The sequence below is a fragment of the Loxodonta africana genome, chromosome 1 (genome assembly GCF_030014295.1).
Source record: "Loxodonta africana isolate mLoxAfr1 chromosome 1, mLoxAfr1.hap2, whole genome shotgun sequence".
Classification (NCBI taxonomy): Eukaryota; Metazoa; Chordata; class Mammalia; order Proboscidea; family Elephantidae; genus Loxodonta; species Loxodonta africana.
This window is the reverse complement of record NC_087342.1, coordinates 51,041,278-51,065,717: the sequence shown is the minus strand read 5'-3', so window position 1 is coordinate 51,065,717 and position 24,440 is coordinate 51,041,278. Positions and strand designations below refer to the sequence as shown.

The 24,440-nt window shown below is 39.2% G+C and overlaps 1 protein-coding gene across 1 annotated transcript in view; it reads left to right on the top strand.

Annotated features, from left to right (window-relative positions):
• The window catches only part of LOC104846629 (uncharacterized), a gene marked incomplete at its 5' end in the record, with an annotated part of 349,131 nt that overhangs the window by 263,245 nt on the left and 61,446 nt on the right, over nucleotides 1-24,440 (top strand). The window contains 1 exon segment of the mRNA XM_023557607.2: nucleotides 13,036-13,160. Within this exon segment, the coding sequence (XP_023413375.2) occupies nucleotides 13,036-13,160 (125 nt within the window).

The window sequence follows — 24,440 nt, the reverse complement described above, 5'->3', positions numbered from 1 at the left end:
AAAAGAGAAATAGACAAATTACCAATTAAAACTGAGGATTTCAACTCTTCCGTTTCAGCAAAAGACAAAAGTGTCGTTGTTGCTGTTGCTGTCATTCTGACACATAGCAAGCCTACGTACCAAAAAACAAATACTGCCAAGTCCTGTGCCATTCTCATTGCTATATTTGAGCACATGGTTGCAGCCACTGTGTCAATTTATCTCTTTGAGGGTCTTCCTCTTCTTCGCTGACCTTCATTTATTAAGCATGATGTCTTTTTCTCCAGGGACTGATCCCCCCTGATAACATGTCCAAAGTATATGAGACTAAGCCCCACTGTTATCATGTCTAAGGAACTTTCTGGCTTCTTCCAAGACTGACTTGTTCATTCTTTTGGCAGTCCAAGGTATATTCAATATTCTTTCTCAACATTATAATTCAAAGGCATCCATTCTTCTTCAGTCTTCCTTATTCATTGTCCAGGCTTCACATGCATATGCAGCGATTGAAAATATAATGGCTTGGGCCAGGCACACCTGAGCCCTCAAAGTGACATCTTTGTTTATAACACTTCAAAGAGGTCTTTTGCAGCAAATGTTCCCAGTGTAATACGTCATTTGATTTCTTGACTGCTGCTTCGACGGGTGTTGATTGTGGATTCAAGTAAAATGAAATTCTTGACAACTTTAATCTTTTCTCCATTTATCATGATGATGCTTATTAGTCCAGTTGTGAGGATTTTTATTTTCTTTATGTTGAGGTGCAATCCATACTGAAGACTTTGATCTTCACCGGTAAGTGCTTCAAGTCCTCTTTGCTTTCAGCAGGCAAAGTTGTGTCATCTGCATATCCCAGGTTGTTAATGAGTCTTCCTCCAATTCTGATGCCATGTTTTTCTTCATATAGTCCAATTTCTCTGTATGCTGAGCAATATTATTTGCTCAGCATACAGACTAAGTATGGTGAAAGGATACAACCCTGATGCACACATTTCCTGACTCTAAACCATGCAGTATCCCCTTGTTCTGTTTGAATGACAGCCTCGTAGTCCATGTATGGATTCCACATAAGCACAATTAGGTTTTCTGGAATTCTCTTTCTTTGCAATGTTATCCATAATTTGTTACGATCCACACAGTCAAATGCCTTTATGTAGTCAATAAGACACAGGTAAATATCTTTATGGTATTCTCTGCTTTCAGCCAAGATCCATCCGACATCAGCAATTATATCCGTCCTTCCAAGTCCTCTTTCAAATCCAGCATAAAGATCAATATCCTAGGCATTAGTGAGCTGAAAGGGACTGGTATTGGCCATTTTGAATCAGGGTATTATATGGTCTACTACGCCGAGAATGACAAACTGAAGAGGAATGGTGTCGTAGTTATCATCAAAAAAGAACATTTCAACATCTATCCTGAAGTAGAGTGTTATCAGTGACAGGATAATATCCATAAGCCTACAAGGAAGATCAGTTAATATTACTATTATTCAAACTTAGATAACAACCACTACTCCTGAAGATGAGGAAACTGAAGATTTTTACCAACCTCTACAGTCTGAAATTGATGCAATCAAGATGCATTAATAATTACTGATGATTAGAATGTGAAAGTTTGAAATGAAGGAAGATCAGTAGTTGGAATATATGGCCTTGGTGATAGAAATAGTGCCAGAGATGGCATGATAGAATTTTGCAAGATCAAGGACTTATTCATTGCAGATACCTTTTTCAACAACATAAATGGCAGCTATACACATGGACCTCACTGAATGGAAAACACAGGAATCAAACCAGATACATCTGTGAAAAGAGGTAATGGAGATGTTCATGTCATCAGTCAGAACAAGACCAGGGGCCAACTGTGGAACAGACCATAAATTGCTTATGTTTAAGTTCAAGTTAAAGCTGAAGAAAATTAAAACAAGCCCATGAGAGCCAAAATACAACTTTCAGTATATCCTACCTGAATTTGGAGACAATGTGAACAATAGATTTGATGCATTGAACACTAATGACCAGAGACCAAATGAGTTGTGGGATGACAACAAAAATATCATACATGAAGAAAGAAAAAGGTCATTAAAAAGACAAGAAACAAAAGATCAAAATGGATGTCAGAAGAGACTCTGAAACTTGCTCTTGAATGTAGAGTAGCTGCAGCGAATGGAAGAAATGATGAAGTGAAAGAGCTGAACAGAAGATTTCAGAGGGAGAGGTGAGGCCAAGATGGTGGAATAGACAGATGCTTCCAGGGAGCCCTCTTATAACAAAGACCCAAAAAAAAACAGGTGAAACGAGTATATTTGTGACAAACTAGGAGCCCTGAACGTCAAAGGCAAGGTTAGAAAATGAACTGAGGGGCAGGGGAGGAAGAGACAGTTCAGAAGCAGAATGGAGTTAACAGACATGAATGGCCGGGAGCCCTCAGGCAGCATTCCCAGGAGCGGCTGCAGCATGCTGGTACTAGCATTTGGCTGCAGTTTCCTCAGGGAAAAGCACCCAGCCACACAGCCTACTCACACCTCCAGAACCAGAGAAAAACGGTGTTCTCGGCAAAAGCTAAGTACTTGCGGATATTTTACTGCGCCCCCCCCACCTCCCTGCTCCCTGTCCCTCGCTCCCAAGCCAGCTTCAGTGGCTGTTTTCCCTGGGGCTGACATAGGCCCTGTTGAGTGCCTAGAGCCATCCTCCCAGCCTTGGAGGAGGAATAAATTTGCAGTTGGGGCAAAAGATAATTTGCCAGCTCCACTAACTGGGGGAGCTCAGGATAGAAGTAGCTTCTGTCCAGGCATAAATGGTCCATGGACTTTGAGTACCTTTCCCCTCTGCATAGACCTGTATGGGCCTATTTCAGGAGAATAGACCCTTGTTGGAAGACTCCAACTATTTCAGCAGCAGAGAGGTGGGTGTTTGATGTTTGACATTGCTTACCTATTAAACAGGGTTCTCACCTACCCACATCAGGGACCTAAGGACTGGTACTCCACTCAGGTCACCTACCACCTACAACAGCGGTCCAAGGATAACTGGTACCACCCATCCTTACAAGCAAAAGCATTGGGTGCCCATGGTCCGTTTGCAGAACCCACCCACCTGCACGCTCTAGGGAACAGGGACATGCTTTCCTCAGAGACGCTTGGGGGTCAGTTCTCAGCTCCCTGCCTTGTTCAGAGCGTGACCCCCTGCTGCAGCCAGATACCAGTACCTTCACCAATCACTACTACCACTCTAAGACTGTAGGGCAGAGCCTATAACACACACTTGATGATCAGCTACCTGGACACCTGAGCTGAATTCATATAAGAAAACTGAATGGAATTCTAGACTGATATACCCGATAACAGCTCTAGGCATCTGAGAACAGGATGTCAGAGTTCCAAAGGTGAAAATAATCAAGGTAGCTCACTCAAGCAACCCATTTGGGCATATCAAAACAAAACAAAGCAAGAAGCTACGACACAGTAAGCAAACATAAAATAAACTAATACAAAAACTTATAGATATCTCAGAGACAGTAGTCAGTGTCAAGTCACGTGAAGAAACAGACCATGATCCCTTCAACAAGCTCTCAAAACAAAGAATCCAGGGATCTTCTAGATGAAAATGCCTTCCTGGAATTACCAGAGGCAGAGTACGAAAGATTAATATACAGAACCCTTCAAGACATCAGGAAGAAAATGAGGCAATATGCAGAACAAGCCAAGGAACACAAAGATAACACAATTGAAGAAATCAAAAAGATTATTCAGGAACATAATGAAAAATTTAATAAGCTGGAAAAATCCATAGACAGACAGCAATCAGAAATTCAGAAGATTAACAATAAAATTACAGAAGTAGAAAACTCAGTAGAGAGTCAGAGGAGCAGAATTGAGGAAGTGGAAGGCAGAGTTTGTGAACTTGAAGATAAAGCACTTGGAGCCAATATATTTGAAGAAAAATCAGATAAAAGAATTAAAACAAAATGAAGAAACCTTAAGAATCATGTGGGACTCTATCAAGAGAAATAACCTACAAGTGATTGGAGTACCAGAACAGGGAGGGATAACAGAAAATACAGAGAGAATTGTTAAAGATTTGTTGGCAGAAAACTTCCCTGATTCGTGAAAGATGAGAATATGTCTATCTAATTGCTCATTGAACTCTACAGAAGATAGATGTTAAAAGTCACCAAGACATATTATAATCAAACTTGCCAAAACCAAAGATAAAGAGAGAATTTTAAGAGGAGGTAGGGATAAGCAAAAAGTCACCTACAAAGGAGAGTCAATAAGAATAAACTTGGACCACTTGGCAGAAATCATACAGGCAAGAAGACAATGGGATGACTTATATAAAAAACTGAAGGAAAAAAATTGCCAGCCAAGAAACATATACCCAGCAAAACTGTCTGTTAAATATGAAGGTGAAATTAGGACATTTCCAGATAAACAAAAGTTTAGGGAATTCATAAAAAACAAACCCAAACTACAAGAAATGCTAAAGGGAGTTCTTTGGTTAGAAAATCAATAATATCAGGTATCAACCCAGGACTAGAAAACTGGGCAGAGCAATCAAAAGTTAACCCAGATAGGGAAATCCCCCCCCCCCAAAAAAAAGGATTAAAAAAAAACACTCAAAACAGGGAAGCAGTGATGTTATTATGTAAAACAAGACAACATTAAAATAATAAAAAGAGACTAAGAAATGTAGTCATAGATCTTTCACATGCAGAAGAAGACAAGGCGATACAAAAAAAAAAGTTAGGTTTAAATTTAGAAAAATACGGATAAATAACAAGGTAACCACAAAGGAGACAAACTATCCTACTCATCAAAATAAAATACAAGAAAAAAATAGAGACTCAGCAGAAACAAAATCAGCAACAATGAATACGAGGAAAGGACAATATATAAAGATAATCTACTCAGCACATAAAATCAACTGGGAAAAAGAAACTGTCAACAACAAACAAAAAAAGACATCAAAATGATAGCGCTAAATTCATTAAAAAAAATAATCAATACCTGTCCATAATTACCCTGAATGTAAATGCACTAAATGCACCAATAAAGAGACAGAGAGTGGTAGAATGGATTAAAAGACACGATCTGTCTATATGCTGCCTACAAGAGACACACCTTAGACTTGGAGACACAAAGAAACAAAAACTCAAAGGATGGAAAAAATATATCAAGCAAACAACAATCAAAAAAGAGCAGGAGTGGCAATATTAATTTCTGACAAAATAGACTTTAAAGTTAAATCCACCAGAAAGGTTAAGGAAGGACACTATACAATGATTAAAGGGACAATACACCAAGAAGATATAACCATAGTAAATATTTATGTACCCAATGACAGGGCCACAAGATACTTAAAATACTCTATCAGCATTGAAAAGTGAGATAGACAGCTTCACAGTAATAGTAGGAGACTTCAACACACCATTTTCGCTGAAGGATAGGACATCCAGAAAGAAGCTCAAAGAAGACACAGAAGATCTAAATGCCACAATCAACCAACTTGACCTCAAAGACATATACAGAACACCCCACCAAACAGCAGCCAAGTATCCTTTCTTTTCTAGTGCACATGGGACATTCTCTAGAATAGACCACATATTAGGTCATAAAGCAAGCCTTAGCAGAATCCAAAACACTGAAATATTACAAAGCATCTTCTTTGACCATAAGGCCATAAAAGTGGAAATCAATAACAGGAAAAGCAGGGAAAAGAAATCAAACACTTGGAAACTGAACAATACCCTGCTCAGAAAAGACTGGATTATAGAAGACATTAAGGGTGGAATAAAGAAATTCAGAGAATCCATTGAGAATCAAAACACTTCCTATCAGAATCTTTGGGACACAGCAAAAGCAGTGCTCAGAGGTCAATTTATATCAATAAATGCACACATACAAAAAGAAGAAAGGGCCAAAATCAATGAATTATCCTTATAACTTGAACAAATAGAAAGGGAGCAACAAAAGAAACCCTCAGGCACCAGAAGAGAACAAATAATAAAAATTAGAGTAAAACTAAATGAGATAAAAAACAGAAAAACAATTGAAAGAATTAAAAAGACCAAAAGCTGGTTCTTTGAAAAAATCAACAAAATTGATAAACCATTGGCCAAACTGACAAAAGAATAACAGGAGAGGAACCAAATAACTCGAATAAGAAATGAGATGGGCAATATTACAACAAACCCAAATGTAATTAAAAGAATCATATCAGAATACTGTGAAAAATTGTGCTCTAACAAATTTGAAAACCTAGAAGAAATGGATGAGTTCCTAGAAACACACTACCTGCCTAAACTAACACAAACAGAGGTAGAACAAGTAAATAGAACCATAACGAAAGAAGAGATTGAAAAGGTAATCAAAAAACTCCCAACTATAAAAGGCCCAGGCCTGGATGGCTTCACTGCAGTGTTCAACCAAACTTTCAGAGAGGAGTTATCACCACTAGTACTAAAGGTATTTCAGAGCATAGAAAAGGATGGAATACACCCAAAGTCATTCTATGAAGCCAGCATATCCCTGATACCAAAACCGGGTAAAGACACCCCAAGAAAAAAAAATTACAGACCTATATCCCCTCATAAACTTAGATGCAAAAATCCTCAACAAAATTCTAGCCAATAGAATTCAACAACATAACAAAAAAATAATTCACCATGACCAAGTGGAATTCATACCAGGTATGCAGGGATGGCTCAACATTAGAAAAACAATTAATGTAATCTATCATATACATAAAACAAAAGACAAGAATTACACGATTTTATCAATTGATGCAGAAAAGGCATTTGACGAAGTCCAATACCCATTCATGATAAAAACTCTCAGCAAAATAGGAGTAGAAGGAAAAATCCCTCAACATAATAAAGAGCATTTATACAAAGCCAATAGCCAACATCATCCAAAATGGAGAGAGCCTGAAAGCATTCCCCTTGAGATCAGGAACCAGACAAGGATGCCCTTTATCATTGCTCTTATTCAACATTGTGCTGGAGGTCCTAGCTAGAGCAATAGGGTAGATAAAGAAATAAAGAGCATCTAGATTGGTAAGGAAGAAGTAAAATTATCTCTATTTGCAGATGACATGATCTTATACACAGAAAACCCTAAGGAATCCTCAAGAAAACTAATGAAGAGTCCAGCAGAGTATCAGAATACAAGATAAACTTTAAAAAATCATTTGGATTCCTCTACATCAACAAAAAGAATATCGAAGAGGAAATTACTAAATCTATACCATTTACAGTAGACCCCAAGAAGACAAAATACTTAGCAATAAATCTTACCAGAGATGTAAATGACTTATACAAAGAAAACTACAAAACACTTCTGCAAGAAACCAAAAGAGACCTACATGCGTGGAAAAACATACCTTGCTCATGGACAAGAAGACTTAACATTGTAAAAATGTCTGTTCTACCAAAAGAGAGCTATAGATTTAATGCAAATCTGATCCAAATTCCAATGACATTTTTCAATGAGATGGATGAAGAAATCACCGACTTCATATGGAAGGGAGAGAGGCCCCGGATAAGTAAAGCATTACTGAAAAATAACAACAGAGTGGGAGGCCTCACTCTACCTGATTTTAGAACCTATTTTACCACCATGGTAGTCCAAACAGCCTGGTACTGGTACAACAACAGATACACAGACCAATGGAACAGAATTGAGAATCCAGACATAAATCCATGCACATATGAGCAGTCGATATTTGACAAAGGCCCCAAATCAGTTAAATGAGGAAAAGACAGTCTTTTAACAAATGGTGCTGGCATAACTGGATATCCATCTGCAAAAAAATAAAACGAGATCCATACCTCACACCATGCACAAAAATGAACTTAAAGTGGATCAAAGAGCTTAATATAAAATCTAAAACGATAAAGATCATGGAAGAAAAAATAAGGACAACGTTAGGAGCCCTAGTACATGGAATAAACAGTATACAAAACATTACAAACAATGCAGAAGAAAAACTAGATAACTGGGAGCTCCTAAAAATCAACCACCTATGCTCATCCAAAGACTTCACCAAAAGAGTAAAAAGACTACCTACAGACTGGGAAAAAGTTTTAGGCTATGACATTTCCAATCAGCGCCTGATCTCTTATATCTATATAATACTGCAAAAGCTCAACTACAAAAAGACAACTCAATTAAAAAATGGGCAAAAGATATGAACAGACACTTCACTAAAGGAGACATTCAGGTAGCTAACAGATACATGAGGAGATGTTCATGATCATTAGCCGTTAGAGAAATGCAAATCAAAACTACAATGACATTCCATCTCACTCCAAGAAGGCTGGCATTAATCCAAAAAACAAAATAATCAATGTTGGAGAGGTTGTGGAGAGATTGGAACACTTATACACTGCTGGTGGGAATGTAAAATGGTGCAACCACTTTGGAAACCAATCTGGAGCTTCCTTAAAAAGGTAGAAATTGAACTACCATACAATCCATCCATCCTACTCCTTGGAATATATCCTAGAGAAATAAGAGCCTTTACACGAACAGATATATGCACACCCAAGTTCATTGCAGCACTGTTTACAATAGCAAAAAAATGGAATCAACCAAGATGCCCATCAATGGATGAATGGATAAATAAATATGGTTTATTCACACAATAGAATACCACACATCGATAAAGGGCAGTGTGGGATCTGTGAAACATTTCATAACATTGAGGAATCTGGAAGGCATTATGCAGAATGAAATTAGTCAGCTGCAAAAGGACAAATATTGTATAAGACCGCTATTATAAGAACTCAAGAAATACTTTAAACAGAGAAGAAAATATTCTTTGATGGTTATGAGGGGTGGGGGGGGAGAGGGACAGGGGTAGTCACTAATTAGATAGTAGATAAGAACTAGTTTAGGTGAAGGGAAAGACAACACACAATATAGGTGAGGTCAGCACAACTGGACTAAACCAAAAGCAAAGAAGTTTCCTGAATAAACTGAACACTTTGAAGGCCAGTGTAGCAGGGGTGGGGGTTTGGGTACCATGGTTTCAGGAGACAACTAAGTCAATTGGCATAATAAAATCTATTAAGGAAACATTCTGCATCCCACTTTGGAGAGTGGCATCTGGAGTCTTAAATGCTAGCAAGCGGCCTTCTAAGGTGCATCAGTCGGTCTCAACCCACATGGTCTAAAGGAGAATGAAGAATACCAAGGACACAAGGTAATTACGATCCCAAGAGACAGAAAGGGCCACATAAATCAGAGATTACATCAGCCTGAGATCAGAAGAACTAGATGGTGCCTAGCTATAACTGATGACTGCCCTGACAGGTAACACAACAGAGAACCACTGAGGGAGCAGGAAGGCAGTGGGATGCAGACCCCAAATTTTCATAAAAAGACCAGACTTAATGGTCTGACTGAGACTAGAAGGACCCCAGTGGTCATATCCCACAGACCTGCTGTTGGCCCAAGACAGGAACCATTCCCAAAGCCAACTCTTCAGACAGGGATTGGACTGGACAATGGGATGGAGAAGGATGCTGGTGAGGAGTGAGCTTCTTGGATCAGGTGGACACTTGAGACTATGTTGGCATCTTCTGCTTGAAGGGGAGATGAGAGGGTAGAGGGGGTTAGAAGCTGGAGGAAAGAACACAAAAAGAGAGAGTGGAGGGAGAGAGCAGGGTGTCTCGTTAGGGGGAGAGCAATTGGGAGTATGTAGCAAGGTGTATATGGGTTTCTGTGTGAGAGGCTGACTTGATTTGTAACCTTTCACTTAAAGCACAATAAAAATTAAAAAAGTTTTCAGTGGGCAGCTCGAGAAGGCAAAGTATTATAATGAAATGTAGTTAGAAATCCAAGCTGAAAGAACCGAAGAAAAAATTCAAGCCTCAAGGTGCAAGTTTGAAAGATTCTATGGACAAAATATTGAACAATGCAGTAAACATCAAAAGAAGATTGAAGGAATAGAAATAGTCGCTGTACCAAATAGAATTGGGCGATGTATTGATAACTCTCAGGAGGCAGTATACAATCAAGAACTGATGCTACTGAGGGAAGGAGTCCAACTGCACTGAAGGCACTAGTGAAAAACAAGTCTCTAGGAACTGACAGAATACGATTCGAGATGTTTCAACAAACAGGTGCCGCGCTGGAAGTGCTCACTCGTCTATACCAAGAAATTTGACCAGCTGACCGGAAGAGATCCATATTTGTGCCTATTCCAAAGAAAGGTGATCCAACAGAATGTCGAAATTGTCTAACTATGTCATTAATATCACGTGCAAGTAAAATTTTACTGAAATTAATTCAAAAACAGCAGCAGCAATACTTCAACAGGGAACAGCCAGAAATTCAAGCCAGATTCAGAAGAAGATATGGAATGAGGGATATCTGACTCAGAGGATGTATTGTATGTTTATTCCCATGATGCTTTTGTTGCTAGTTGCTGTGGAGTTGGCAACTCATGGCAACCTCGTGTGCGACAGAACCGAATGCTGCCCAGTCCTGGGCCAGCCCCACGGTAGGCCGCAGATTGCACTACTGTGATTTGTAGAGTTTTCATGGTCTGTTTCTCAGGAGTAGATCACCAGGCCTTTCTTCCTGGTCCTTCTTAGTCTAGAAGATCCTCTGATGGCATGTTCAGCATCATAACAACCCACAAGTCTCCACTAAGGATGGGTGGTGGGTGTGTAGGAGGCTTATTGGCTGGGAATCAAGTCCAGGTCTTCTGCATGGAAAGTGAAAAGTCTACCACTGATCCACAATTGCCATGAAAGATACAAAGACATATTTATAGATAAGCCAAAAAGAAAGCAATTTAATGTACTTCACCCCATACTTAAACAAGTAAAGGGCTTTGGTGTAACTGAACCATTAGTGTGATTCTTGATTGTAATTTCAATTTTGTGTCAAGTGAGATAAATAAACATATAACTTATAAAGAGATGCCATCAAATTTCAAATTTCACAAGCTACAAAAGCATATAATAAACAGTTTAGCAAGGTGTGCAAAACAAATATATTTACTTGGGAAAATTTAAAGCTCATATTTTTTCCAGCAAACTTTGCACTCTAATTTACTAGGAAATTGAGTAATCAAAAAAAAAAAAAAAAAAGCCATAACGTATCAGAAATCATATGACTAAATAATACCTTTATTGGTACCCAAAACCGGTTACTATCAAGTTGATTTTGACACATAGTGGCCCTACAGAACAGACTAGAACTGCCCCACAGGGTTTCCCTTTGGTGAGCAGCCAAGCTCTTAACCACTGTGCTGCCAGGGTTCCTTTACTGGTACAGGAGTTATAAAGGCTGAAAAAGATAAAAAGGATTGGGATGAAAGATATTTAAAGTTGATAGCTGTCAAAACTGGCTTTTGTTCTTAAGGTAATCAAATCAATCAATTTCATAATAAATAAACAAGCCTTATTGATTCCACTAGATATTTGATGAAACATCTGCTTTGCCCGAGTTTAATTCTGAAGCATTCCTGATGACTACAACCTGCAAATCCAAAGCAATAGTTTGTGGTTGAGAAATATTCCAACTACACAGCTATGCTAAAACTTGTGTAGAGACCTCTTACAAATCCTAATCAAACAGATTTGAGAAGTCTACACAAAAAGCAAGAAGAGTATTAACACAACTGTGTTCTAAATGCAAGTCATACCGAATTTTCTTCTTTTTCTAAACTAGTGATTTTCAAACTACTTTTTAGCAGTACATTTTGTAATAAAATCTTACCAAAGATTCTGATATAGAAAACAGGTAAAAGTTGAGCCATTTTCATAGGAGAGGGAGGAAGAAAGAGCAAAGTGAACTGCTTGCTCCCTTCCCCAATTCCTCACCAAAGCTGGGCTCCCAAGACTCCTTGGCTGCCCTCCATGACTCTGGAAGACCCAATGGGACAACTTTATTTCTGGACCCGTCATCATGAGTTTATAACATGATTCTCTCAATTTATAGTAAGTTAGCTCCACAGATATCATGTAATTCTGAGTTGAAATGTGTGGTGTTGAGAGTTACAAGTTGTGGAACTCAGGACCTGTTGGTAATGATCACTAGAACTAAGTGATCTATCAAAAGCAGAGGGCAGAGGTAAAGAGAGAGCCCTGGTGGTCTTTAGTCCTTGATTCCAGCTGTTTCTGAGATCCAGTTGCCTACCTCCTTCCCCATAGGTTGGTTGTTTAAACCTTCTATCAGACACCTTTTCCTATTATTATTTTTTACTTAAAGGTAGCTCAAGCTACATTTTTGTCACTTGCAATCAACAGTCCTGACTAATACAAATAGCACAGCCATGATTATGTTTGTTTTTTTATTCCACTAACATTTTATAAAAACTGTGCCATGTGAGATGATACAAAAGTGAACAAGACATAATCTCTGCAATTGTGGGGATGGAAATTCAGTGAGAGAATCTGGAATGTTAAACAACAATTCCCATGCAAAAATTTTTTAATTTTATGGCTATATATGCTGTCATGAATTGAATTATGTACCCCCAAAAAGTGTGTGTCTATTTGTTTGGGCCATGATTCCTGGTATTGTTTGATTTTCCTGTGTGTTGTAAATCTTGCCTCTGTGTTGTTAATGTGTTAGTGAGGCAAGACTCAATCTACAGACTGGATTGTGTCTTGAGGCAATCTCTTGAGATATAAAAGAGAGAGGTGAGCAGAGAGACAAGGGGACCTCGTACCACCAAAAAGCAGTGCTGGGAGCAAAGCGAGTCCTTTGGACCCAGGGTCCCTGCGTAAGGAAGCTCATAGTCCGGGGAAGATTGATGAGAAGGCCAACAGAGAGAGAAAACCCTCCCCTGGAGCAGACACCCTGAATTTGGATTTTTAGTTTACTTTACTGTGAGAAAATAAACTTCTCTTTGTTAAAGCCATCCACTTGTAGTATTTCTATTATATAGCAGCACTAGCACTAGATGACTAAGACATATGCTTCCCAATGGTCAATGATTCTACAAGTCATTCTGCAGAAAATGTCGCTAAAGAGAGATAAACTTAGTATCTGGTATTAATGTTACTTTTTTAAAATTTAATTTTACTGACAAGGGAGATAGCCTGACTGATCATTCCTTGAAGGAAAAGTCAACTTCTGGGAGAAGTGGAGAAATTGAAGATTATGCACGGGATATGTCTTACTTGGAAGAACTGGAGGAACACAGATTTTCAGCCTGGTGAGTGACTATATCCTGCTTTTCATTTAAAATTTAATTTCATTGAATTCATTCAACTTTATTCATTCTATTATTTCATTTTATTATTAATTCACTTGACAACTAGGAATTGCATGACTGTTATATGCTGCACAATGTGTGTCTTGACTTGGGAAATCTCATAGTTCAATGAGGGGCATGGATGTTTAAAAAAATCAATGTTCTGTGATAATGTTATCTTTTTAAGAAAAGCAAAAGATGGGGAAAGATGAGAGACAAAGTTGCTTGAAAATGAAGAAGAATTCTCATAAAAAGTAAGATTTGAGTTAAATCATGGCAAAGAAGTTGGTTGGGGTAGGCTACAGTGGAAAAATGGTGAATAATTTGGTGTGGGCAGTGCTCAGAGTTGGCATTGTAAGGGGAGCTGGGGTTGATACATGCCGTAACCCTTACTTCACTTGAGATCCAAACAGATCATACTTATTGCTCTACCTGACTGTGTGTGTATGTGTCTATCTGTCTGTGCAAGCACACATACAACATGCATGAAAAAATGCATAAAAATTGTGAGCACTGGAGTTTCTCAGAGGTACCATGTACAGGATTTTGCAATGGCAGCATTCATTAAGGGTAGTGGAATGGAACAACGGTGGTTGTGTGACACAGACAATAACCTAGAAGAGAAGAGATGGGAGAGCTAGCCACAGTCACCTGTTTCTACCCACTGCCTCCATGCCCACCTCAAGATCCATGCCCTGATTTCCCTCCTGATATTTATCTGTCCTTTGACTTGGTTCTCAAAGGGTTTCCTCTTTTGCTTCCATCCTAGAACCACCATCCGGAGGACATGGTATCAGCTCAAATTCCTTTATCCAATCATATTCTTACAACTATCACTGTTCTTCACTTAAACCTAGAAGTTTGAATACTTTAACGTCTCCCTGAGTCAGCTGGAATGTTGTATCCAGGCTAAATGGTGAGTTGTTCTCTGGATCAAGAGAAGCGGTCTTGTGCCTTAGAAGTATCAGGTAGGAAGGAATTCCAAATAGCTTAAAAGAAAAGAAACATTCATGCCTCTTTTAGAAAGAAAAAAATATACAACAAATACTATTTTCAGATAAGAAATTGACATGCTCCTGTTCTTAAGAAACTCTTGGTCTGTGAGCCTTTGAGGGGAAAAGTGACATGTGTGCATTAAAATTTAATTCAGTGAAATAACTGCCAGCATAGAGGTACCAGGTGCTTATTATGGAATGCAGATGAGAGAGCATGAACTTATTCTGGGCTGTGCGCTTAGTTTTGATTCCTATTTGAGGTTCACATGGACTGGAGAACAAGCTTGATTAATTGCAGATTTCTAGCTTCTCCGCTTGCCCCTGCTACATCTCCAGGCTTTCTCTGATGACTCACCTCTCTGTTGGCCTATAAGGATGGCCTTTTAGAGTTCAGTGTACACAATTTCACAATGTCATTATTATTTTACACAGAGACTTAAAAGGACTGAGAGTTTCAAAGGGTCTCAGAGCTTCAGTTTCTGATAGATCCTTTAAGAAGCTACTCTTAGGCAGTGCTCTGAAGTCTAGAATAGGGATTGGCCAACTACAACTCCTGGGCCAAATCCTGAATTCTGCCTGTTTTTGTCAATAAAGTTTTATTAAAACTCAGCCTCACCCATTTGGTTATGTATTGTCATGGCTGTTTTGCCCTAAATGGCAGAATTGAGTAGTTGAGACAGAGATGGTGTGGCCCACAAAGTCCAAAATATTGATTATCTGATGTTTTTACTAAAAAAATTTTCGTACAATTGCTCTACCCCAAGTTAGATGTGCCCCTGTTCTGCTCTTATGTCACTCAGTTACATTATTTAAAAAAAAAAAAGTTTATATGCTTGTCTTTCTCACCAGGCAGGGCTTGTTATGTGGTTTAGTTATCTATTGCTCCACGCCAAATCACGGAAGACTTAGTGGCTTAAAACAACAATCGTTTATTTGTTCACAATTCTGTGGGCTGGGCATTCAGGCAGAGCATATCTGCACAAGCCTGCTTGGAGCTTTTGCTGCAGTGGTTCAAGCTGCTGGCATCTAGCTAGTATGTCTCAGCTTGGACCTTATGCCTGGGGCCCTGATTTTTGCTTCAACTCAGATCTTCAATTCTCCACATGGGCCTCACTCCATCAGTGCTTAGGCTTCCTTACAGCATGGTGGCTGGGTTCCCAGTAGCATCTTTGCAAGTAGAGAAGGTAGAACTCACAGATCTCTTAAGGCCAAGCCTTGAAAATTACACAGTGACTTCCACCATATTCTATTGGTCAAAGCAAGTTAAAAGCCAGTCCAGATTGAAGGGGAGGGGAAATAGAGCCTCCCTCTGTGATGGGGTAGTGGCAAGGACAAATCATAAAAGAACATGTTGGGTAGAAGATATTCTGTGACCATTTCGGAAAGACAATTGACCACACCTTGCTTCATTCATCTGTATATGCACAGATCCTAGCATGTTGTTGTATGCTGTCGAGTAGATTCTGACTCATAGTGACCCTATAGGACAGAGCAGAAACTGGTGTTTCCTAGGCTGACATCTTTACGAGAGTAGATCACCAGGTCTTTTCTTCCAAGGAGCGACTGGTGAATTCAAACCACCAACCTTGTGGCTAGCAGTCAAGCACTTAATCTTTGCACCGCTAGGGCTCCTTGCTTTGAACATGTTGTTGTTAGGTGTCATTGAGTTGATTCTGACTCATAGCAACCCTATACACAACAGAACAAAACACTGCCCAACCCTGTGCCATTCTTACAATTGTCACTATATTTGAGCCCATTGTTGCAGCCACTGTTTCAATCTATCTCATTGAGGGTCTTCCTCTTTTTCACTAACCCTCTACTTTGCCAAGCATGGTGTCCTTCTCTAGGGACTAGTCCCTCCTGATGATATGTCCAAAGTACTTGAGGCAAAGTCTTGCCATTCTCACTTCTAAAGAGCATTCTGGCTGTACTTCTTCCAAGACAGATTTGTTTGTTCTTCTGGCAGTCCATGGTATATTCAATATTCTTCACCAACACCACAATTCAAAGGCATCAATTCTTCTTCAGTCTTCCTTATTCATTGTCCAGCTATCATATACATATGAGGCGATTGAAAATATCGTGGCTTGGGTCAGGCATACCTTAGTCCTCAAAGTGACATTTTTGCTTTTTAACACCTGAAAGAGATCTTTTGGTATGGATTTGCCCAATGCAATACATCATTTGACTTCTTAGCTGCTGCTTCCATGGGCATTGATTGTGGATCCAAGTAAAATGAAATCCTTGATAACTTCAATCTTTTCTCCATTTATCATGCTGTTCCTTATTGGTCCAGTTGTGAGGATTTTTGTTTTCTTTATGTTAAGGTATAGGGTTCAACAAATATTTGAATAAGCATTTGAAATATTTGAATAAATATTTGTTGAACTATAAAAAAACACAAAATGAAAGGGTACAGCCTTTGTGAATAGGTAAACCTTAATATGAATTCCAGCTCTCCAACTGATTATCTGTGTGATCTTAATCAATTTGCTTGAACTCTCTGAGACTGCTTTCTCCTGTGCCAAGTTGGAATAATCATAACTGTATTGTGAGATTATAAGGTTAGTATGAAATATGAGAGAGATTATACATATATGGTGTCCTGTACAGTGACTGGAATGTATAGATTCTTAATAAAGCAAATAACATGTAACAATTACAAATATTCATAAAATTACTATCAGTATGATCAATACAGCAATCAATAATAATTATTAATTATAATTAATATTTACAACATAATACATTTACTAACATTAATATCATAAACAGTGATAGCAGCAATATAACTAAAGTTAATAAAAATAATATTAATATTGATAATAAAATTAATAATAATAATTATTATTTAAGGAAAATGTCTCTTTCAAAGGTAAAAATAGAGGTACTTTTCACACCTGCCTTCCTTTCTGCTCTTCAAACACACATCAGAGCCTTTGCACTGAATGCCTCATTTTTCTAGAATGTTCTCCCACTTCTCAGCTGTATATTTGGCTGTATATATTTTAAGTCTCAGAATCAGTTTTACCTCCCTCAAGATGCCTTTCCTGTCTATCCTACCTAAAAGGGTACCCATTCCTACTCTGGTTATTTACTTCATCATTACCTTGCTTGTTTTCTTTAGGGTGCTTATCACAGTTTAAAGTGATCTTGTTTATTTATTCCATTTAATTCTTTATTTGTTTCCTCTCACTAAACGGAAGCTGTATGCAGGCAGGAGCTCCATTTGTTTGGTCACTCCTGAGTCTTTAAACTCTAGCTCTAGAGTACCTGGTATATAGTAAAACCAAAAACGAAACCCTTTGCCACCGAGTTGATTCAGACTCATAGCAACCCTATAGGGCAGAGTAGAAGTGGCCCATATGGCTTCCAAGGGGTGGCTGGTGAATTCATAATGCTGACCTTTTGGTTAGCAGCCAGTACACCACCAGGGTTTCCTGGTATATAATTAAAAAAAAAAAAAGAAAACTCATTGGCGTCGAATAGGTGCCTGTAAATACTTACTGGATGAGTGAATGAATGGGTGAATGAGTCCATTTGGCTTCTCTCCTGTCTCTTTCCCAATCCCCTTGGATCTTGTACCTATTTCCTGACTTCCAAGCTCTCCTTTTCCTGAAATTGCTACCATTAAAAAAAAAAACAAAACAGTAATATGGGATAATTGACGGCTATAAATATTTGTTTTTAAAACAGGATTGAGGATATAGGGGCTTCTGAGACCTTTATAAATTTCTGTTTTTAAATGGCCTGAGATACAATCTGAACAATTTCCTTGATGTTTTACTGTAGCTGGTAAATCATTTATTGGGCTGGCCTTTACCTGAATCCTCTCCAATTCCCCGTAAAATAATTTAACACAGAATCCCATGCTACCCAACTTCAAAGTTATATAAGACGTGTGTGGTAAGTATCTGCTCCAGTGAAACAAGTTTAAATGTATCATTTTCTTTCTCTTACATGTTCAATCATACATCCAAACTCTGTGTGCCTCACTGAATATGCTGATTTCGGTAAATTTAGTAGATTGTTAAAGCTTCAGTAAGCAATAGTTTCCTTTTTTTTTTAACATATATGACCTTAACTAGTCAAATGCAAGCTTATCTCATCTGTTGTGATTATTTTTAGTTGCTGTTCTGTTGGCCCGTGACTCATGCTGATCCTATGCACAGTGGAACAAAACACTGCCCAGTCCTGCACCATCCCCCTGATTGGTTGTGGATCATACCTTTGTGATCCATAGAGTGTTCCTTGGCTGATTTTTGGAAGAAGATCACCAGGCCTTTCTTCCTAGGACATCTTAGTCTGGAAATGCCACTGAAACCTGTTCAGCATAGAGCAACATGCCAGTCTCCACTGACAGGTGGTGGCTGCACATGAGGTGCGTTAACAGAGAATCAGACCCGGGTCTTCTGCATGGAAGGTAAGAATTCTACCGCTGAACCAATAACAGCCCTTTCCCAGGAAACTGTAAGGTTAATACGTTTTATAGGGGGTAGAGATTAAGTCAGTCATGTTCTTTCTGGCCTAGCAAAATGATTGATAAATAGAATGCTTCCCCAAGTAACATATTCAGGTCAACCGTATAAATTATTGCCCAAGAATACATATGCTTAATAAATATGTATTGAATTAGTACATAAAAAAATAAGGGTCAGATCAACTTATTGGTATTCCCAGGAAAAAGTGCTGGTGAAAAGACTTTTGGTGCAAAACTTGAGGCTGGCTTTCGAAGTTCTTGGCAAGTTTGTCTATGGAAGCTATTGTTTGTGCCTGTTAAGTATGTTTCTGCCCCACGAGTTCCTTCATTTCCCCCCTTTTCTGATAGCAGACACTCCCCCCAATACCTACCCAAGAAGTTGTACTCTGATGTGTACTATATTCTTCTGACCACCATGATTGGTCCAGATGCAGGCATATGACCTGAACTAGTCCATCCAAGCCCTTTCCCAGGATTTTATGTTTCGTTACTTGGGAGTAGAAGTACCTTCTCTTCTCTGAGGGGTTGAGCTAGAATGACCTAAGCTTGATGCTGCCTGTGGCCATCGCCGCCCTTTTGCCAGCCCTCTTCTCACTACCTCTTCAAGTCAGTATTTGTCCCTTGTTGTCTTTAGGTGCCATCGAATTAGCTCTGACTCATAGCAACCCTATGCACAACAGAATGAAATACTGCCTGGTTCTGTGCCATCCTCACAATTGTTGCTATGCTTGAGCCCATTGTTGCAGCTACTGTGTCAATCTATCTCATTGATGATGGTCTTCCTTTTTTTCACTGACCCTGTACTATACCAAGGCATGATGTCCTTCTCCAGGGACTGATCCCTCCTGACAACATGTCCAAAGTCTGTGAGATGCAGTCTTGTCATCCTTGCTTCCCAGGAGCATTCTGGTTGTATATCTTCCAAGATAGATTTGTTCCTTCTTTTGGCAGTCCATGGTATGTTCAATATTCTTCCCCAACACCACAATTCAAAGGCGTCAATTCTTTGTCAGCCTTCTTTATTCATTGTCTAGCTTTTGCATGCATATAAGGTGATTGAGAACACTATGGCCTGGTTCAGGCACAACTTAGTCTTCAAGGTGACATCTTTGCTTTTTAACACTTTAAAGAGGTCCTTTGCAGCAGATTTACCCAATGCAGTACGTCTTTTGGTTTCTTGACTGCTGCTTCCATGGGTATTGATTGTGGATCCAAGGAAAATGAAATCCTTGACAACCTCAATCTTTTCTCCATTTATTATGATGTTGCTTATTGGTCCAGTTGTGAGGATTTTTGTTTTCTTTATGTTGAGGTGTCACTTAGAGCATATTTAAAACCAGTACATGTAGGAGCCTCGTTGATGCTCTGCAGGTGGTTCATACATTTCTGTCCTACTGAAAAGAAAACCGGGAAAAGGTGAATACTGGAGACTAACTCAAATTCACGGGAACGATAAATCTAGATGGATAAAATGATATGCACAGATGAGAATAGGTATTTCAGGTCAAGAAAGATGCTATCCACTGGGAAACTTTTATCTGTTTTTCCTATAGGGGAAGGAATTCAGAGAGGAAGTTTACATTGTCCATTCAGGTAATTGCTTAAATCACTACTTATTTGTATCTGTAGACAAAGCTATCTAATCTCTTTACCTGTGGAGTGAATCAGGCTTTCTTATTCCTAATGTAGTACCTTAATCTTTGTACAGTGATTTCTCTGAAGAAATATACCAGATTATGTGTTAAATACCTCTGGAAGTAGCCGTAACGACTCTTCCAAAGCACTAGATATCACTCCAGTGGTTTAAAGAAGTTAGCATAGTTTTCAGAGGTACCTACCATACACTGGGGAGAAGCTTCTGTAACAAGACAATCTTAAAATGGTTCCATTACTATTCAATGTGACTGGGCAATTGAGCGACTGGAGAATCAGGCACTTTAGAGCAGGAAGGGATCTTGGGGATTATTTAGTTTAGTCCTGCCAGTTTATAGGACTACAAAGCTGAAACTTGCTGGAGTTCAGTGGCTTGTCTTAGGTCGTATGGCTAATAAAGAAACTGAGACTAGAACCCCTTTCCTTTCCATCTCAACCCAGTCCCAATTATACAAAAACAAATTCTCCCTAGAACACTGCTAGGTTTTTGTTTCTTATAGTTTCTAGTGTTCTGTCAATTGAGAGCTACTACCATAATTATCAATACATTGGTGAGAAAGTGCTAATTCTTGGGAAAACGCGTGTAATGACTGCATACGGGTTTCCTCCTTCCATAGGGCTAGGGTGTGTGAAAAGGGACAGACGTCAAGATGTTTGCAAAATGCACGTGTTGCTGACCACACAGGGTGAGATGTTTTTGTGTTCTTGGCAGTAATTTATATGGCTGACCTGAATGTGTTGCTTGGGAAAGGTATGAGTTAATGGTAAACATCACAACAGGAAAGTTATTCTTTAATAAAAGTGATAAACTTGCCTTTTTATAACACACATGTGATTTGACATTGAAATAAAATGCAGATGCTTCTTTGATTGGTGTATTCCCCATTGTGCTTTTCTAAAACACCTTCACATATGGTCGGCCTCATTCCTGGGAAATGACTTGTTGTTTATGTCATACAAACAGAACAGATTGATTTTACAGTGAGTAAGGAGGATGATGAATTGTACGTTGGAGAGAAATCCTGGTCTCGACAATCTAAACACTTGAAAATAAATGTTGCCTTTTGGAAAAGGCTCTCATGATACACCCAAGATCCCTTTATTTCATGCCCCTTTCTAAGGGTTAACTACATACACACATGCAATCTCAGCAAATAAAGAAGGGAGTTACAATCACCTCAAAATGTAATTTTTCTTTTCACCGTGAAGCGTATACTGAGATCTAACAAGTCAAAAAATGGCAGAGTTGTCCCCAAAGAGCCAACCCCAAATATCAACTCCATTACTGTATCTGTACTAGGAGCAGAATAAAACACTCATGATCTTGAGTAGGAGAAGAGTATTATTTCCTTATTTACGGAGTGAATTTTGAACATAACGTTTCTTGTGCTAAGAGGTTTTCTTAGGGATTTCCAACTTTTATTCTTTCAGAATTATTCTGCACAGTACAATGAAAATACTGTGCTGAGCTTGGCCCTCTGACAATAGGCTACCCACACCCACTCGTGCAGTACTTTACAGTTTTTAAGACTCTTTCCCACACTTTTTTTCATTTGGTGGTCACAATGACCTTGTGATGTGACACTGTTATTCCCATTTTGTAGGTCATATAACTGAAGTCCAAAGAATGTTGTTGTTGCTAGTTGCCATCAAGTCAGCTCTGACTCATGGTGACCCCATGTTCAACAGAACAAAACACTGCCCAGCCCGGAGCCATTTCACCATTGTTGGTATGCTCTAGTCGATTGTCGTAGCCACTGTGTATTTTGAGTGCCCTCCAAACTAGGGGGTGCTCTTCTAGCACGCTATTGGATAATCTTCTGTTGTGATTCATAGGATTTTCATTGGCTAATTTTTGGAAGTAGATAACCAGACCTTTCTTCCTAATCTGTGTTAGTCTGGCAGCTTGGCTGAAACCTGTCCACCATGGGCAACCCTGCCGATACCTGAAATACTGGTGGCTGAGCTTCCAACATCACAGCAACACATAAGCCACAACAGTACGTCAAACTGACACTGACAGACGACAGGTGGCTTATTTGCCAACATGTAACTAGTTCCTCTGTGTCCCTACCCAGAGCTCTTTCTGCTGTAGCATGTCACCTCCCCGGGTAGTCTCAGATTCATATGTAGACTTCAGTTTGTGCATTTCTCAGCTTAAAACGTTAATATACTAAAGTATATTCTTCTGGCATGTCCCAAAGAGTTGGGAGGATGTGGGATGGGGGTGAGACGCCATGGGAAAGGATGCTTTTAATGGGTCATCAGAGCAAAAGGCATACGGAGGCATATTTCTGATGGTAATTGAATAGTAATTTACATACAGTTTGGGGTTTATTGACTAATATATTTATCTTTTTAGGCGTGGTAAAAGTATGACCCCATATTTGTACTGAGAAGGAATACATTTTATTGTCTAAAATTATAGGCTCTGGGCCCATAATACCTAAACTCAAATTATAGCTTTACCAACTTCTAGTTTTCAAACTCTTTGTACCTTAGTTTTTTCATCTGTAGGGAGGTAGTAGTACCTGCCTTATTTTAATGAGTTCAGATACATAAAATAATCAAACCAGTACCAGTTGCCTTTGAGCCAATGACCCCAGGCGCTTCAGAGTAGAACTGTGCTTCATAGGGTTTTCAGTGGCTGATCTTTCAGAAGTAGATTACCAGGCCTTTCTTCTGAGGCCCCTCTGGGTGGACTTGAACTTCCAAACTCTGGTTAGCATTTGAGTGCATTGTTTGCACTACCCAGGTAAGTGTCAATAAATGTTAGCTGTTATTACTAGCTGAGTCTTCTCTCTACTGACCTCCACTACTATCTGTTCTCCAGTCTATATTTTTACTTTTAGAATAATAACCTGTTCGTTTTTGGAAAATCAAGGTATTTGCTAGTAATTGAAAGACCTTCAGTGAGAAAATGAGATGTTAATGGCAGAAAACAGATGTCATACGAGTAAGCCTACTGTGTTAGTTTTCTATTGCTGTGGAACACATTATAGAAACTTACCAGCTTTAAATAATACACATGTATGATCTCCCAGTTTCTGTGGTTGGGAGTATGGGCATGGCTTAGCTGGGTCCTGTGCTCAGGGTCTCACAGGCTGCAATCAAAGTCTTGGGCAGGCTGTGTTTTCATCTGGAGAATCGACTAGGGAAGAATCCATTTCCAAGCTCATTCAGGTTGTTGGCAGAATGCACCTCATTGTGGCCATGTATAAGTCAGGGTGCTGGCATTTGGCTGGCTGTTGCCTAGAGTCTGCCTGCAGTTCCTAGAGGGTGTCTGCAGGTCTTTGCCACGTGGGATTCTCCGACATGGCTGCTTATTTTGCGAAGTCGGCAATGAGAGCCTCTCAACTCAGGGAGGACTCAATTCCTCCTTTAGGGACTTTTCCCTGATTAGGTCAGGACAACCCAGGGTAAACTTCCATTTAAGTAACTCAAAATCAGTTGATCTGGAACTCTTAATTACATCTGCAAAATGCAGTTACCTTTGCAATTTTCTATTGACTAGAAGCAAATCACAGGTCCTACCCACTCTTAACGGAAGAGGATCGTACAGGGCATGAACAATGGCGGGAGAAATCATGGTGCCTGATCATGGGATCCTAGTCCATCTGCTGCACACAGGAAGACAACAGAACAAGCTTGTGCTCTTTGTAGTGCTGGGAACTGTCTCCCTACCACCATTATAACAGATCACTGCATAGGATGGCTCCAATCCAGTTTGCCTTTTCCTTACCCCTTGCATTTGCTTCTTTCTATGTGTGCGGATCGGAGGTTGAAATGGCCCATGTCCACAGTCGATCTTGCATGGCTCAACTCTCATGCTCCGTATGCTTACTCCTTCCTCTCAGAAGACTTTGGTTTTACCAACTTCCTTTATGCCTTGACAATGTGACCATGAACCCCCATTTTCCTCTCTAGCCTCTCTTTTTCCCATGTCTACTAGCTCTTATATAGGTTTCTTTCAGTTACGTTTTTATGAATATGGTTTCCCATTTTTGGTTTTAAGTTACATATGTACTTTTTATCATGCTGTTGGTGCTCAATACATTCATTTTAAATGTTATTCCCTAACAAGATTTCTTCTCCTTGGTCATCTCTCTT